Source organism: Schistocerca serialis, chromosome 2 (genome assembly GCF_023864345.2).
Source record: "Schistocerca serialis cubense isolate TAMUIC-IGC-003099 chromosome 2, iqSchSeri2.2, whole genome shotgun sequence".
Taxonomy (NCBI): domain Eukaryota; kingdom Metazoa; phylum Arthropoda; class Insecta; order Orthoptera; family Acrididae; genus Schistocerca; species Schistocerca serialis.
Window position 1 is genome coordinate 1,045,170,214 of NC_064639.1, and position 18,757 is coordinate 1,045,188,970.

Here is an 18,757-nt window from a genome sequence, read left to right on the forward strand (position 1 = left end):
CGTCAGTCTTAAAATGCTTGATCGCTTCATAGAACATGAGCAACTCCCTGTCAAAGGCTGAATATTTCCGTTGTGCATTGGTGAGCTTGTGCGAGAAGAGCTGCAAAGGTGAAGTTTGACTGTCGACTGTCTGGCTAAGGACAGTGCCGATGGCAGTATCGCTCGCGTCTGTGGTGATGAAAAGCTGCGCATTGGGATGAGGATGCGCGATGGTGCAGGCCTCACCAAGAAGCTTTTTGAGGGCAGTGAAAGAGGCAGTCATAGGAGGGGTCCATGGAACGGGCCAAGATCCAGAAGTCTTGGTGCCTGCCAAGGTGTCCATCAGTGGAGCCTGAATCTTGGCAGCTTGAGGTAGATGTTTGCGATAATAATTAACCGTCCCCATAAAGCGCTGGAGCTCTTTGAATGACAAAGGTCTGGTTAGGTTTAGTATTGTATGTACTTTGTCAGGGGGTGGTGAAATGCTGTCGGCAGAGACCCAAAACCAAGAAAAGTGACAGCGAGTTGATGTACCCGCAATTTATCCTGGTTGGTCTCGATGCCTGCTGCCACGAGAGTATTCATAACACTTTGCACATGTCGAATGGTGTCCTCGACGGAGGAGCTGAAAACAAGACTGTCATCAAGATATGCAGAGCAGAATTTTAGTTCGAATAGCACTTTGTTGGTCTGGGTTGCATTTTTCAGACCGAAGGGCATATATCGAAACTGAAATAACCTGATTGGGGTGGTGATTGCTGTCTTCTCGATGTCTTCAGGTGCCATGGGGATCTGGTGGTAGGCCTGTTTGCAATCAATGACAGAGATCGTGGTCGCACCTGCGAGGGAGCTGGTAAAGTCGGCAATGTTGGGTATGGGGTTGTTGTTGTTGTGGTCTTCAGTTCTGAGACTGGTTTGATGCAGCTCTCCATGCTACTCTATCATGTGCAAGCTTCTTCATCTCCCAGTACCTACTGCAACCTACATCCTTCTGAATCTGTTTAGCTTAGTGTATTCATCTCTTGGTCTCCCTCTATGATTTTTACCCTCCACGCTGCCCTCCAATACTAAATTTGTGATCCCTTGATGCCTCAAAACATGTCCTACCAACCGATCCCTTCTTCTAGTCAAGTTGTGCCACAAACTTCTCTTCTCCCCAATCCTATTCAGTACCTCCTCATTAGTTACGTGATCTACCCACCTTATCTTCAGCATTCTTCTGTAGCACCACATTTCGAAAGCTTCTATTCTCTTCTTGTCCAAACTAGTTATCGTCCATGTTTCACTTCCATACATGGCTACACTCCATACAAATACTTTCAGAAATGACTTCCTGACACTTAAATCTATACTCGATTTTAACAAATTTCTCTTCTTCAGAAATGATTTCCTTGCCATTGCCAGTCTACATTTTATATCCTCTCTACTTCGACCATCATCAGTTATTTTACTCCCTAAATAGCAAAACTCCTTTACTACTTTAAGTGTCTCATTTCCTAATCTAATTCCCTCAGCATCACCCGATTTAATTTGACTACATTCCATTATCCTCGTTTTGCTTTTGTTGATGTTCATCTTATATCCTCCTTTCAAGACACTGTCCATTCCGTTCAACTGCTCTTCCAAGTCCTTTCCTGTCTCTGATAGAATTACAATGTCATCGGCAAACCTCAAAGTTTTTACTTCTTCTCCATGAATTTTAATACCTACTCCGAATTTTTCTTTTGTTTCCTTTACTGCTTGCTCAATATACAGATTGAATAACATCGGGGAGAGGCTACAACCCTGTCTCACTCCTTTCCCAACCACTGCTTCCCTTTCATGCCCCTCGACTCTTATAACTGCCATCTGGTTTCTGTACAAATTGTAAATAGCCTTCCGCTCCCTGTATTTAACCCCTGCCACCTTCAGAATTTGAAAGAGAGTATTCCAGTTAACATTGTCAAAAGCTTTCTCTAAGTCTACAAATACTAGAAACGTAGGTTTGCCTTTTCTTAATCTTTCTTCTAAGATAAGTCGTAGGGTCAGTATTGCCTCATGTGTATGGGGTAGGTGTCCATAATTTACTGGAGATCAGGGGGCCTGGCATGAGGCGAAGCTTGTGAACCATGCCGTTGGTGACGACCGAAATGTTTCTGGCGACACGGGCGGTTTGTTTACAATGTGAGGCGGGCGGGGCAGGCGGGGCATGGTCGTGGTGTTCGCAGACACTCGGCGGATCCGACGGAAGCCAAGGTGGTGAAGCGTCCCAGGAGTCAATGTGACAAAATGGCCGCTGACCCGAAGCAGTGGCATCGTGGTCGGGTGAGCTCAGTATAGCTCGTGAAGCGTTGGTGAGTCCATTGTCCGAGGGCACGGCCTGTAGCAGCACGGCCGCAGGCGAAACGCTTGGCACCAGTGCACTGTTTGTGTTGTCAGTGGCGGCGCACAGCAGTGCACAGGAGCCGAAGTAGCATTGTTTGAGGTGCTGTCCACAAGGGGTGGGGTAGGAGCTGTCAGTTCGGAAACACGTGGCACTTATACAGGAAAAGTCACATGTCCAGTAAAACACAACTCATATTAGTAACAATTCAAATATTAGTTAACAATATTACTGTCAAGGATAATTTGCCAAGGATTATTTGTACAGTTTGTAATATTATTACCTGAAGAAACTATTTATACAATTTTGCAATTTATGCCACACAAAACTGACAAGAAAACATATAAAGTTTAACTGTAATTTGAGGAAAAAGATGTTTTGTAATAATGGTATATTATGTAAATCATTACTGGTATTGTATTCAAGTGACAAGGCAAAAGCCTCTTGGCTCTCAGTTTGCTCTCAGTCTTGCATGTGTTTTTGTAGTGCAGTCTTATACCACTATTTGTAATACACACTCTGTATCAGTTTAATTTGTGAAGTTCATCATTACATTCAAAAGACTGTCTTGACTTCTTCTTCCAGTATTCGTAACTGCCAATCACCATCTGAGATACATGGCCAGTTGAACCATAGCAACAGGTCTTGAAAATTGACAGTTATTATAAAAATGCAGATTTACACCCATTGTCAAAGCAGCATTATAGCAGTTAAGTGAGCTGCAGCAGTCGGTTTACAAACTCAACCGCAAGAGGTTTTTCTTGTGCTTAACCAAAAGTCTCTTGGTGAGGACTATTGCTGCAATAAAAAGTATTTCAATTAAACACTGGGAAATTTCTTAAAAAGCATATTTACTATAGTGTCATGGAAATTGAGGAGTGTTGTAACACAATACAGTGGTGGGATCCAAATTCAAAACCTTAACTTGAATAGTATGAAAACATTCAAAACATTCAATACTAGAGTTCTTTCACTGTGGTCTATATAGGACACAACATGACATGGAATAGTTGAGAGTACATGGGTTAGCGATATTGGAGCCCTGAACTGAGCCTGACATTAATTCCACTTACTGGTGTCAAATTCTCTCTATTTCCTTTCCTGTCAGCCTCTATTGGATAACTCTTGTTATTTCAACCCCAACAGTATTAGGTTTTGACACCTGAGGGAGTCTTTTGTTTTCCATCCTAAACTCAGCTCTTCAATGCTGCTGCATTACAGAACAGCGTTTTGAATCACCAAAGGATAAGGGAAGAAAACCATGAAGAAAACATAAGTGCATTCTGATGCCCTGCAGGATTAATGGTGCAGGAGTACCAAAGGCTAGGAGATATCAGAACTCCATAACTTGTGAGACAGGATGGGCTCCTGAGCTGTAGTGAAAGAAGCTAGCCAAGGGAAATGAAAATCTCAAAAACAAACCCACTGACAGCCAGGTCAGTGAGCTAGTAGAGAAGTTATTTCACTGCTCAGAGTATCAGTATTGCGCCTCAGAAAGGACTGACTATAAATATGACAACCAATGCTAGGAACAGGTTTAAGAGATGGAAAAAAACATATTCTGTAAATTGTAGTATGGGACATAAAATCCTTTAATAACAAAGATTACGAGCTTACTGAAGAACTAAAATATTATGGAATCTCAATATGTGTTCTCCAAGAGACAAAAAAGACAGGCAAAAGGTAGAAGGAATATGACCAGCACCTACTCATTTATAGCAGTGCTGAGAAGGAGACAAGAGGTACAGCAGGAGTAGGGATACTTATCCACAAAAAACACAAAGATCTTATTGAGAATTGCAAATAAGTCTTTGAGAGAATAGTTTTACTAAAACTGAAATGTGCTCATCACAAACTGAACATTATCTCCCTGTACAGCCCAGTGCATTGTAAACCTAGAACAGAAAGAGAGACTTTCTATCAGCAGTTACAAGAAGTTATCAATCTGATATCTTTAAATGAACTTCCAGTCATAATGGGGGATTTTAATGCTCCTATTGGAAATAGTGACATCCCTGGAGTTAAACAATGATTTAATGAAGACTATCTAAATGATAATGGTGAGATTATGATCAATGTATGCTCAAGTCATGAACTGAGAATAAATAATACTTGCTGTGAACTCACAGAGAAGTACAAACACACTTTTCAGAACACAAGAGGTCATAAATCTACAACAGATTACATTGTTACAAACAGAACATCCATCCTCAGTCAGAGCTAGATGTCAGGACTTTAAACTCTGCCAAAACAGAACACAACCCACTCATGGGAAAAGTGAGATTGCATATAGGAAGGAGCAAAACTGCTAAATAACCAACTTTAAAAGAAGAAAAAACTAATACAGAGTCACTACGGACTGAATCTACAAAAATTTTATATCAGAGACAATTAGCATAAAAAATAAAAGAGAAACCCATTAATGCAGTGGATAATGTAGATCAAGCTTGGGAAAAAATAAAGAAAGTATTGAAGCGGCAGCTCAAGAAACACCAGGTACAAGTGTTTTAGAGCAAGAGAGGAAAACAAACAGATTACCATGGTTTTGCAAAGAGGTTAAAGAAATGTGTAGAAACAAAGATGTAGCTATTTGAAATGTAAAACACTCAAAACACAAGGATCTTATGAAGATTACAAAAGAACTCATAAAGAGACAAAATCACTAGTGAATTGTTTTAAACAGAAACACCAGGGAACTTTTTCTAAAAGTTTTGAACATGACTTCTATTGGTTGCAGAAACAAATTTGGAGAATGATACAAAAGCAGAGGAAAGAATTAAATCAGATTTTGAAAATGAACAACATAAATGATAAATGATGGGTCAAATATTTAACAGATATGCATAAAGGTAAAAAAATCAACAGAACATGAAGAGATATCAGAGATCAGTATACAAGTAAATGGCGATGTGACCATTTCACATGCAGAGGTAGAAGAAGCCGTGAATTTATTAAAAAATGAGAAGTCTCCAGAGAAATACAGAATCCCCAATTAATTACTGAAGTATGGACGATATCCAGTAATTGAAAAATTAAACAAGTTTGTTAAAAATTGATTTGACTTAATCTGATTTGGTCCTGTTCATCACATATTGTACAAAGAGTGTACTAGTAATGTAGACAATAATACAAAATAACGTTAGAATTTTATATATCATACAAATACTTATTTCCTATTAACAATTTGTTGGGGACAATATTGCCATCTGCATTTTACTGGTATTACTTTAAGTGAATGCTTAAAATAGCAGATTGAATGGAAGTACTCATTTTTATCCCAATGCCACAAATAAATTAATAAATTTACATTTTGTCATTATGATTTAAATTAAAATACAAAGTTTTTATATTCATTACATAAGTAAGTTCAAGTGCATACCTAATAGTGTAGAATAAACTGTAGCACACATTTTAACCTATGACATAAATAAAGTTACATTTTATCATTATAATTTATGTTAGGAATGCACAATTTCATCTTCATAACGTAAGTAAAGATTTCATTTTAAGGTTGGTTTTCTTCCTAAGTGGTTTCCTTTATTTTTACTCAACAGGGTGCCTTATTACTCTAGAAATTCATTCATTTTATAAAAAGTTTGTTCTCTTGGAAATGTTTTTAGTTTCCTTTTGAATACCTATATGTTATTAATTTCCTTTTATATTGATGGAAAGCTTGTTGTATACTTTTATTCCTGATTCAGTTACTCTCTAAGGACTTCTGTGAGACTTGCAGAGTCTCACTGGAATTTTTCCCCTGTCCTGTCTTATGCTTGTGAATGTCACAGTTTTTATGGAATAATTCCTTATTGCTGGCTACAATCATCATTAGTGAGTATATATATATTGATTTGTAACATGAATGTCCTGAGAGGCTTAAAGAGACCTCTGCAGGATGTTGTGTTAGAGACGCCGCATATTAACCTCACACCTCATTGTTGTAATTTGAAGACTTTTCCAACTCCCATAGCATTTTTCCAGAATATAATACCATTGGAGACTGTAGACTGGAAATATGCAAGATATGACAAAAGTAATATTTCTCTGTCAACAAGGTGAGAAATAGTTCTTAGGGATGCTCTGCTAAGTTTTTTTGACCAGTTACTCAATTTATTCCCTCCATTTTAGCTGGCTGTCTATCTCGATCTGGATGCCTAGGAATTTTGCATGTGTGGTTTCATAAAGTCTTTGGTTGTTGGTCTCCTTTTCAGAAACATGAAGTTATTTACTGTCTGAAACTATATAATGTTAGTTTTCGAAAAACTTAGGGTTATGGTATTTGCTGTAAACCATTTGTGTACTTGGTTTATGACTGTCAGCTCTGTATCATACATTGAACAGTTGGGACCCTTGATCAGAATACTTGTATCATCTGCAAACATAACTATTTTTGCTCTATCATTCATTGTAATTTGTAGGTCATAAATATAGATCAGGAAAATCAGTCGTCCAAGGATCAAGCCCTGGACACCATATTTTACATTTCCCCAAGTAATACCACAACCCTTTTGGGATCCTGTATCCTCTTCCACTGTTATCCCTACTCCCCCGAAGAGAGCATATGAGTAATATCAATAATTTACACCAATTTAAACTGCTGCTTTGGTTTTGTCTTTTCTGGTTATCTGGATCCAAATACACTGAAGATTTTTGTTTTTTGCAGCAAATCAGTGATTTGCACTAAGTTAAGCTATAGTTTTGACATTGTTTACATTGGGCTTCACCAGTATGCAGAATAAAGGAAACATGTTGGATTAAAAGCTAACGTACCATCACAATTTGTACATTGTACAAACTTCAGGCACATGGTAGGAATAATTTTGCTATTGTAATTTTGGAGTAATTAACAATTAAAATTCTGATATTTCTAGTCATCACAAGACAGCTGTTTTTATGTTTTCAAGCTATAAAATTGCTTGTATCCCTAATAGAAATATGACATGATAATTTTTCAGTCAAAGCCAAATATGCTCATGTTCTAATTTTTGATATGAAAGACCCTTCCAACTACAGAGGGATAAAACTATTGAGTTCAGTTCTTAATCACCTAATAAAAATGATAGGAAATAAAGTAAAAAGTATTATAACCCTTGCAGAGGAGCAGTGTGGTTTTAAATGTGGTAGGTCAAGCACAGAGGCAGTTTACATTCTTAGACAAGTTGTAGAGAAGTCCACTGAATACAACAGCCCAGCTTATCTTTGTCTGATTGATTTACAGAAAGCTTTTGATGGGATTCGGTTAACAGATGCGGTTAATTCGCTCTACAATCAGTAGATTCCTTCCAACTCAATAAAAACAAATGAAGATATTTATACCCACAACCACATCCAGGAGAAATTGGTTCCAGGTTAGCTACTTGCTTAGCAGTTAGTAGTGGTACTAGCCAAGGTGGCTCTTTGAGCCCACTGCTTTTTAACACAGTCATGACGTGCTGATAAAGAAGGTATTGGCTGGTAGTGGTTATAAAATTGAGGCAAAGAAATAAAAATCATTTGGTATGCCGATGATGCAGTTTGCTGGCAAACAGTGAAGATGTTGTTGTTGTTGTGGTCTTCAGTCCTGAGACTGGTTTGATGCAGCTCTCCATACTACTCTATCCTGTGCAAGCTTTTTCATCTCCCAGTACCTACTGCAACCTACATCCTTCTGAATCTGCTTAGTGTATTCATCTCTTGGTCTCCCCCTACGATTTTTACCCTCCACGCTGCCCTCCAATACTAAATTGGTGATCCCTTGATGCCTCAGAACATGTCCTACCAACCGATCCCTTCTTCTGGTCAAGTTGCGCCACAAACTTCTCTTCTCCCCAATCCTATTCAATACTTCCTCATTAGTTATGTGATCTACCCATCTAATCTTCAGCATTCTTCTGTAGCACCACATTTCGAAAGCTTCTATTCTCTTCTTGCCCAAACTAGTTATCGTCCATGTTTCACTTCCGTACATGGCTACACTCCATACGAATACTTTCAGAAATGACTTCCTGACACTTAAATCAATACTGGATGTTAACAAATTTCTCTTCTTCAGAAACGCTTTCCTTGCCATTGCCAGCCTACATTTAATATCCTCTCTACTTCGACCATCATCAGTTATTTTGCTCCCCAAATAGCAAAACTCCTTTACTACTTTAAGTGTCTCATTTCCTAATCTAATCCCCTCAGCATCACCAGATTTAATTTGACTACATTCCATTATCCTCGTTTTGCTTTTGTTGATGTTCATCTTATATCCTCCTTTCAAGACACTGTCCATTCCATTCAACTGCTCTTCCAAGTCCTTTGCTGTCTCTGACAGAATTACAATGTCATCGGCGAACCTCAAAGTTTTTATTTCTTCTCCATGAATTTTAATACCTACTCCGAATTTTTCTTTTGCTTCCTTTACTGCTTGCTCAATATACAGATTGAACAACATTGGGGAGAGGCTACAACCCTGTCTTACTCCCTTCCCAACCACTGCTTCCCTTTCATGTCCCTCGACTCTTATAACTGCCATCTGGTTTCTGTACAACTTGTAAATAGCCTTTCACTCCCTGTATTTTACCCCTGCCACCTTTAGAATTTCAAAGAGAGTATTCCAGTCAACATTGTCAAAAGCTTTCTCTAAGTCTACAAATGCTAGAAACGTAGGTTTGCCTTTCCTTAATCTTTCTTCTAAGATAAGTCGTAAGGTCAGTATTGCGTCACGTGTTCCAGTGTTTCTACAGAATCCAAACTGATCTTCCCCGAGGTTAGCTTCTACTAGTTTTTCCATTCGTCTGTAAAGAATTTGTGTTAGTATTTTGCAGCTGTGACTTATTAAGCTGATAGTTCAGTAATTTTCACATCTGTCAACACCTGCTTTCTTTGGGATTGGAATTATTATATTCTTCTTTAAGTCTCAGGGTATTTCGCCTGTTTCATACATCTTGCTCACCAGATGGTAGAGTTTTGTCAGGACTGGCTCTCCGACGGCCGTCAGTAGTTCCAATGGAATATTGTCTACTCCGGGGGCCTTGTTCCGACTCAGGTCTTTCAGTGCTCTGTCAAACTCTTCACGCAGTATCGTATCTCCCATTTCATCTTCATCTACATCCTCTTCCATTTCCATAATATTGTCCTCAAGAACATCGCCCTTGTATAGACCCTCTATATACTCCTTCCACCTTTCTGCTTTCCCTTCTTTACTTAGAACTGGGTTTCCATCTGAGCTCTTGATATTCATACAAGTCGTTCTCTTATCTCCAAAGGTCTCTTTAATTTTCCTGTAGGCGGTATCTATCTTACTCCTAGTGAGATAGGCCTCTACATCCTTACATTTGTCCTCTAGCCATCCCTGCTTAGCCATTTTGCACTTCCTGTCGATCTCATTTTTGAGACGTTTGAATTCCTTTTTGCCTGTTTCACTTACTGCATTTTTATATTTTCTCCTTTCATCAATTAAATTCAATATTTCTTCTGTTACCCAAGGATTTCTACTAGCCCTCGTCTTTTTACCTACTTGATCCTCTGCTGCCTTCACTACTTCATCCCTCAAAGCTACCCATTCTTCTTCTACTGTATTTATTTCCCCCATTCCTGTCAATTGTTCCCTTATGCTCTCCCTGAAACTCTGTACAACCTCTGGTTTAGTCAGTTTATCCAGGTCCCATCTCCTTAAATTCCCACCTTTTTGCAGTTTCTTCAGTTTTAATCTACAGGTCATAACCAATAGATTGTGGTCAGAGTCCACATCTGCCCCTGGAAATGTCTTACAATTTAAAACCTGGTTCCTAAATCTCTGTCTTACCATTATATAACCTATCTGATACCTTTTAGTATCTCCAGGGTTCTTCCATGTATACAACCTTCTTTCATGATTCTTAAACCAAGTGTTAGTTATGATTATGTCGTGCTCTTGGCAAAATTCTACCAGGCGGCTTCCTCTTTCATTTCTGTCCCCCAATTCATATTCACCTACTATGTTTCCTTCTCTCCCTTTTCCTACACTCGAATTCCAGTCACCCATGACTAATAAATTTTCGTCTCCCTTCACAATCTGAATAATTTCTTTTATTTCATCATACATTTCTTCAATTTCTTCATCATCTGCAGAGCTAGTTGGCATATAAACTTGTACTACTGTAGTAGGTGTGGGCTTCGTATCTATCTTGGCCACAATAATGCGTTCACTATGCTGTTTGTAGTAGCTTACCCACATTCCTATTTTCCTATTCATTATTAAACCTACTCCTGCATTACCCCTATTTGATTTTGTGTTTATAACCCTGTAGTCACCTGACCAGAAGTCTTGTTCCTCCTGCCACCGAACTTCACTAATTCCCACTATATCTAACTTCAACCTATCCATTTCCCTTTTTAAATTTTCTAACCTACCTGCCCGCTGAAGGGATCTGACATTCCACGCTCCGATCCGTAGAACGCCAGTTTTCATTCTCCTGATAACGACATCCTCTTGAGTAGTCCCCGCCCGGAGATCCGAATGGAGGACTATTTTACCTCCAGAATATTTTACCCAAGAGGACGCCATCATCATGTAATCATACAGTAAAGCTGCATGCCCTCGGGAAAAATTACGGCTGTAGTTTCCCCTTGCTTTCAGCCGTTCGCAGTACCAGCACAGCAAGGCCGTTTTGGTTAGTGTTACAAGACCAGATCAGTCAATCATCCAAACTGTTGCCCCTGCAACTACTGAAAAGGCTGCTGCCCCTCTACAGGAACCACACGTTTGTCTGGCCTCTCAACAGATACCCCTCCGTTCTCCGTTGTGGTTGCACCTACGGTACGGCTATCTGTATCGCTGAGGCATGCAAGCTTCCCCACCAACAGCAAGGTCCATGGTTTATGGGGAGGGGGGGGGGGGGAGGGGGGGGGGACAGTGAAGATAACCTGCAGAAACTTTTACATGTACAGGGATATTCAAAAGTAAGGAACAGATTTCAAACTTTTATTGCTACAAAAGACAGTAACACAATTCCAATGTCCCTGGAAAGACAACATTTCAAATTTTTATGCATTCAATGTGAGCAGCATGTGCTACACAACAATATCAAAATGGTGGCTCATTTCCTGCCGCACATGAAGCAGCTGGTCTCTCATTACCAAATTCACATCTTCAACAATGCGATGTCGCAGTCTTTCAAGGGTGTCAGGATAGGGGTGTTAAAAATGCGGTCTTCTACATAATTTCACAAATAAAAGTCACATGGTGTGCTCTGGAGACCTAGGAGGCCACTGGTGATGAAGTTTATCCCCTGCTCCTCCTCTTCCAATCCAACGTCCTGGAATGGTGTCATTCAGTAACGCAGGGCTGGCTCAGAAAAATTTCCTAAGCACAACTGCTGCTACCTGGATGACACCATTCCAGGATGCTGGATTGGAAGAGGAGAATCAGAAGATGAACTCATTCCCGGTGGCCTGCCAGGTCTTCAGACCTCACTCCTTGTGACTTTTATCTGTGGGGTTACATAAAAGACCATGTTTTTATCCTCCCTATGCCTGACACACTTAAAAGTCTGTGACACCACAAGCTGTGATTTGGATAATGAGAGACCAGCTGCTTCATGTGTGGCAGGAAATGTGCCATCATTTTGATATTTGTCATGTAACACATGGTGCTTACATTGAATGCATAAAAATTTCGTGTCCGGCCACCCTGATTTAGGTTTTCCGTGATTTCCCAGAATCGCTCCATGCAAATGCCGGGATGGTTCCTTTGAAAGGGCACAGCCAACTTCCTTTGCCATCCTTCCATACTCCGATGAGACCAATGACCTCACTGTTTGGTCTCTTCCCCCAAACAACCCTACCCAACCCAAAAAAATTTGAACTTGTCTCTTTCCAGGAATGTTGGCATTGTGTTTCTATCTTTTGTAGTTTGGAAGTAATAAAAGTCTGAAATCTTTCCCTACTTTTTGAATAGCCCTTTGTATTTAACATGGCAGCCAAGAACCTAAATATAGTCATATCCACTCAAAAAATCAAATGTATGACGACATCTGTGTAACCAATTACATGAAAATTGGAATTGGATGGAAAATATATTCAACAGGTAATGACATCGAAGTATCTTGGTATTGAGTTATCCAGCAGTGGAATTATCACAAAGGAAATTAGAGAACAAGTAATAAAAGCAAATAAAGTGTCAGGCTGTTTAAATGATACTGTTTGGAAAAACAAGCACACAGGAAAAGAGGCAAAAAAGCAAGAATATACGAAACAATAGCGAGACCAATTACTATGACGTACACAGCTGACACAAGGCCAGAAACATCATAAACATGAAGGTGTTTGGGAACCATGGAAATGAAAATTCTGCAAAGGATTATATGGTAGACACTGAAAGATAGAGAGAGAAGCAAAGGCGTTGGAAAAGGATGTAAAGTGGACTCCATTAATGAATGGGTACATAAGAGAAAGCATGAATGAAATGAACACATAGACAGGATGTACGGACAGAAGTTTGTGAAAATCATAAGAAGTAAATTACCAACTGGTAAAAGAAATATTGGGTGTCCAAAGCAAAATATGGTGTGACAACCTCAGGGTAGGCTATGGGATACTGAAAGAAATGGCCTTTAGCCTAGGAAGAAAGAGGGAAGAAGAAGTAGAAAAAGATACAAAACTGATTTTGTCACTGAATTTTCTGAATAAAATTTTCTGGAGTAAATCCTTCTCATATCTTTCCTGTTATTGAAATATTTTTCCATAACTAATGAATGAAATATTGAGCAGAACAAATATTTATCAGTGTAAGTAATAACACTTTTACATACACTGCATTTGTAAACACATTCATGAACTTGAAAAACCATTTTCTGCAGAAAACAACTTTCAGCTTACATGAAATTTACAAGAAAACTCTGTGAATCTTTTCCTTCTATGTGATGCAAGACATTGACTGTGGCAAAGACTGACTATGCCAAGTGCTCTTCACCGCTGGCAATATTTCATGGTCAACAGGTGTATGTCCCACCAAAAGCAATCACATCTTGCAGGCTGGTAGCATCATAATTTATCTGCAGTGCCATTACAAAAATTGTCTGCAGTTGCCTTACACATGACAACTATGTCAAGATAATTATGTTGGGACTAGTAATTTACTGTGCCATTCAAACTACAACTGTCTTAAATGACTTCATACTGTACTTTAACTTTCCAGCAAACAGAAACCTGTTTTTTAAATCAGTTATTCAGATTGTATTCATTGTCTTCCTTCAGTTTATACTTTTAGATTATCCATAGACTATCATAATCTTTCCTATAATGAATAAAATATCACTATCCAGTCTCAAATTGTCACTCTTAGTACACAGAGTTTACAAAAAATTGATGATGATCATTTTGAACATAAAACTATTGTTATTTTTGTCTAACTGAAATTTACATGGAAGAGCTATACCAACCTGTGTCAATTACAACCCCAGTAAGAATTTGAGGTGTTACAGAGACAGACAGTGTACTAACGTCTGCAGTTTTAAAAAAACTTGTTGCACATCTTGTATTGTAACTCATGCTATTATCCCCAATCCCATTCATCTCTCATTTCATTTCCAGCATCTGATAATGGTTGAATCAGTACTCCAAATGCTTACCTCATGATCTTACAGGGACCCATGTCACAGATACTGACAGCTACTGGTAGGGCCCAGAACTTCTGGATTGCTGCAAAAGCAAAAGTTGGAGTCTGTCAACATTAAAGAATTCATGGATAAGTTACGTCAGTACTATAAATGGCAAGTGCTTGAGCACCCTAGAGCTTTTGTATCTTTAATTGTATTCTAGGATTACATCAATCATATTTAAAGCAAGCAGCCATATTGTAAGGAATTATACCTTCTAATAATTCCACAAAGACCATACGGTCAGGCATAAAGAAAAAGAGGGAAGGTGTAGACATGAAAAACAGTGGGGACATAACTATCAAGAAAAATTGGAAGAAAATCAGGGATGTTAAAGAGGTCAGTAATATTGTCACAAAAGAAGCTGAGTAGCACCATGGTGTAGTGGTTACGATGCTAAACTGTTGCATGGAGGGTTGTGGGTTCAAAACTTACGCAGACTGCAAAATTTTAATTTCTATATTTGGTTCCAGTACATTCTAGAAGTATCCACAAAAGCCAAGAATCATTGTACTGGAATGTTCTGTAGCTGTATATGTACTGTACGTGTTCTGGCCAGAGGCAGTTTGCTCCACGCTCTTGTATGTGTGAATGCTGAATAAACCTTCGTTAAGTGAAGTTAGTGCTCATCATTCATCTAATTACACTTTCTTCTATGTGACATTACTCTGGTGGAAATGCTGGGTATCAGACATTATCGACAACACAGTGGCTCCCATCAGGCCACAACAGAGCCGCCGTTTATGTGGTGAGAAACCCAAGTTCCAGCCATATTCCACAGATCACAATCTATCAGATACACAAGAAGAAGAGGATGTTACGATGACAGCAACTGTGTGCCACCACACAAGACATACTTCCAGGTTCTCTGGTGATGATGGCCAAGATCCAAACAATTGGCTGAAGGTATATGAGTGTATAGCCAAATTTAACCAATGGGATGACACCGTGTGTTTGGCTAACATATTTTTCTACTTGGAGGCCACTGCCAAGCAATGGTATGAGAACAATGAGGAGAAGTTCACAAGCTGGGAAGTATTCCAGGCAGAAAAGCGTAAGTATTTCAGCAACACACAATGACAGAAGTGCAAAGCTGAAGATAAATTAAAGTGCAGGACACAGCATCCAGGAGAAACTACAGCATCATATATTCAAGACGTCTTGGAGCTGTGTAAAATAGTGGATCCTAGAATGAAGGAGGAAGATGAGGTTGGACATATACCATACTAACCTGGATGCAAGTGAGTTTGTGATGGGCATATGTCTTGATTTATCCAAAGCTTTTGACGTCATTGACCATAATGCCCTACTGCAGAAGCTTGACCTATTAGGAATTAGAGGTATATCCAATGAGTGGCTCAGGACATACCTATGTGGTCGCAAAACGTAGTTGAAGTGCAATATATTAACCATAACAAAATCAGCTACTACTATTCAGGATGTGAAAATGTGAAATATGGTGTCCCTCAAGGATCAGTAAAAGGACCCATTCTGTTTCTCCTCTATGTCAGTGATATAATGTACAACAAGTAGTGCCAAACTACCCTCCAATTTGCAGACGATACAAGCTTCCTTATTAGTGGTAAAACAGAAGAAAAACTAAAAGACTCCGCTATCCAAATAATGAACAGTGTAGAACAGTGTTTCAGCTATAACAAGTTAATTATAAACAAAGAAAAGACAGAAGCACTGAGCTCCTATAATCTAAATGGAAGACACCACCCAAACATGCAAATAGAACTAAGGGACAGAGTTCTTGAAAGTGTTGACAGCACAAACTTTCTGGGACTCTGGCTCCAGAACAACACAAAATGGGAGGTACACATTGAATATTTGCAAAGAAAACTAAGCAAAACCTGCTACATGATAAGGATCTTAAAAACTTGTTGCAGCAAAGCCAGCCTGTTGAATGTATACTAATCCTATGTGCATTCTGTAATTAAAAATGGCATAATCCTCTGGGGCAATGCAACAACAAATATTAAACTTTTCAGGATGCAAAAGAGGATATGAAGAATTATTGAAGGGGTGAACAATACGAAATCATGCAGACCCATATTCAAAAAACTGTCAGTTCTTCCTCTTCCTTGCATTTTTATCTATGAAACATCAGCTTTCATCAAACAATATATTGATAGACACCCATATGTCTTCTTAAAAAATGAAGATATACATGCATACAATTCCAGGCAAATATCTCACCTTCACATGAAACAGAGGAGAACATCATTGCACCAAAAAGGCACTCTACGTATTGAGATAAAAATTTACAATAATCTTCCTAACCATATTAAATCAGAAAGTAATTTCAGTAGTTTTAAGGCTGAACTAAAGGCATATCTAACTGAACATTGCTTATACAGTCTGACAGAGTATCTAGAAAACATACAGCAAAAATAAAGATGCATTATGAATATTCTACTTTGTATGTTGCCTCTAATGTTTGTTGTATATGAGATTATTTGCTAAATTACTTCAATATCTAGTCCTTAGGAATGCAATACAAACCGTATTTTATCTTGTAAAGACCTAACCATGTCCAATATCCTTGTATACATTCTATACATGTAGGATTTGAAGGACTAAATAAATAAATAAATAAATGAAGGGTGTTGCTGAGGACATGTATCAAGCCCTTCTCCTGAAGGAGGTTTCTACAGCAGATGACTTCATAAAATGGTGCCAGTATATCGAGACAATGCATCAAAAGAGAATTAGATGGAAGAACTTTGAATGGCTTCCAAACATAGTATCGATGTCTGTGATGGAGGAAGCAACTGATTTCACAAGTGTTCTTCGTCAGATAGTGAGAGAGGAAGTTCAGAAGGCACTTGGTTTGCAGAGCGAGCAAAAAACCAAGACGCTTCAAGAGGTCATAAGGGAGGAAGTGGAACAGACATTGAACCCAATCTCTTGTCCTTCATTCCCTTTAAAATGGTGAAAAAGTTGAGACCCTGGCGGAGTTAGATTCCTACAATGCCGCATGAGGTACCTGTTTGGGCACCCAATAAGGCTGACATCTGGAAGGACCCAGGATAACCAACCAGTATGTTTCCACTGTGGATGACCGGGACAAGTGGTGCACTATTGTCGAGAAAGGTGGCGGATATGTGACGACATTCATGCTATAAGACAGCAGACCAATCTTAACCAATGCCAACTCCGTGACGACAAAGACGAACGAGAAGGTGTGGGTGCAGGACAATGTAGGTCACCATCATCACAAGCTGTCCGCTGGAGAGGACGCTCCCCAACACACTGATCAAGGTCTCCATCACCATTTAGAAGCTGCAGCCAATCACCTAGCTGCCACAACCTGGAAAACTAAAGGTCGCAAACTTCCTTGGAGGTGAAGCCACTGATGAGAAATATTCTCTGTCATCAGTCACTACAAAAATGATGGAAACTACATTGATATCCTCATGGATGGCCAACCAGCCCAAGCTCTTGTGCACTCTGGAGCATCATATCCAGTCATTTAAGAGAAGTACTGTCATCAGTTGCAGAAAACCGTATTTGTCGACAACAAAACTTCTCTGATGAAGGTGGCAAACGGGAAGTATGTAAAACCTACAGGAAGGTGTACCATTCATGTGGGTATATGTGGCCATACACAGCCCTTAGAATTCCTTGTCTTACAAGAGTTAAGTGTGATAAAGTATGATAAAGTGGATGAAGCTCTTTTACTTTTGTTTATGCAGGAAAGAGAAAGGGGAACTCCTTTGCCTGGAGCACTGGTTCAGGAGAAGGCTGTTTACCTGAAGAAGTTAATGAATGGTGATCAGTCTTTTAGTACGAGTATGGGTTGGATGGACAGATTCAAAAAATGTCATGGAATCTGGCAGATAACAATTACTGGAGAGCTTTCTTCTGACTGTGATGCAGTGAAGAAATACGAGGGTCGGTCAAAAAGTAATGCCTCCCATTTTTTTTCTACTTAAAGAAATTAAGTTAAGTGAAAAATTTGAATTTGGCGCCATTCCTCAAACCTTCTTCTGCAATCCACTGCAGTAGTAACTTTCTGTGTCAACAGGTGGCAGCACAGCAGAAGTTTGTAAGATGGCCGACATCGATGTTCGTTTGAGACAGCGTTGTGTGATTGAATGCTTGAATGCAGAAGGTGAAACGCCCATACGCATTCATGAAAGACTGAAGAAGGTGTATGGTGTTGTGACAGTGGATGTCAGCACTGTTAGACGATGGGTTCGTCGTTGTAAGGAAGCTGAAGGGCAAACACCGTTGACTGACGAAAAGCGGAGCGGCAGGCCGGTGAGTGCAGTGACTCCACACAACATTCAGCAAGTTGATGACATCATTCGTGGTGACCGTCGGGTGACTGCAGATGAAGTGTGTCGCATTATTTCTCTTAGTAAAGGCAGTGTGATCACGATTATTAAACAATTGGGGTACTCAAAAGTTTGCGCACGGTGGGTTCCAAGAATGTTAACCGATCAGAATAAAGAGGCAAGGAAAACAATAGCCTCCCAACACTTGCAGCGCTTCCGTTTGGAGGGAGATGAGTTTCTGAAAAAAATTGTGACCGGGGACGAAACATGGGTGCATTTTTTTGAACCCGAATCAAAGAGGCAGTCAATGGAGTGGCGTCACACAAGCTCGCCGAGGAAGAAAAAATTCAAAACTGTGCAATCGGCAGGGAAAGTTATGGCAACAGTTTTCTGGGATACAGAGGGTGTGATTCTGGTTGATTTTTTGGAGCAGGGATGCACAATAAATTCTGTTCAATACGTCACAACCCTCAACAAACTTAAAGCACGTCTTCAGCGAGTTCGCCCAACAAAATCAATGGCAGATGTTC

At 39.4% G+C, this 18,757-nt stretch overlaps 2 protein-coding genes across 2 annotated transcripts in view; both read right to left on the reverse strand.

Moving 5' to 3' along the window:
• The window catches only part of LOC126456615 (serpin-like protein HMSD), a 144,499-nt gene extending 130,580 nt beyond the window's left edge, over positions 1-13,919 (reverse strand). Inside the window, exon 1 of the mRNA XM_050092358.1 lies at positions 13,915-13,919. Coding sequence (XP_049948315.1) covers positions 13,915-13,919 — 5 coding nt within the window. The remainder of the gene's footprint in view (positions 1-13,914) is intronic.
• The window catches only part of LOC126458476 (serpin B6-like), a 238,280-nt gene continuing 222,103 nt past the window's right edge, over positions 2,581-18,757 (reverse strand). Inside the window, exons 9-10 of the mRNA XM_050095570.1 lie at positions 13,915-13,984; positions 2,581-3,139 (exon numbers count right to left, since the gene is read on the reverse strand). Coding sequence (XP_049951527.1) covers positions 13,939-13,984 — 46 coding nt within the window. The 3' untranslated portion in view covers positions 2,581-3,139; positions 13,915-13,938. The remainder of the gene's footprint in view (positions 3,140-13,914; positions 13,985-18,757) is intronic.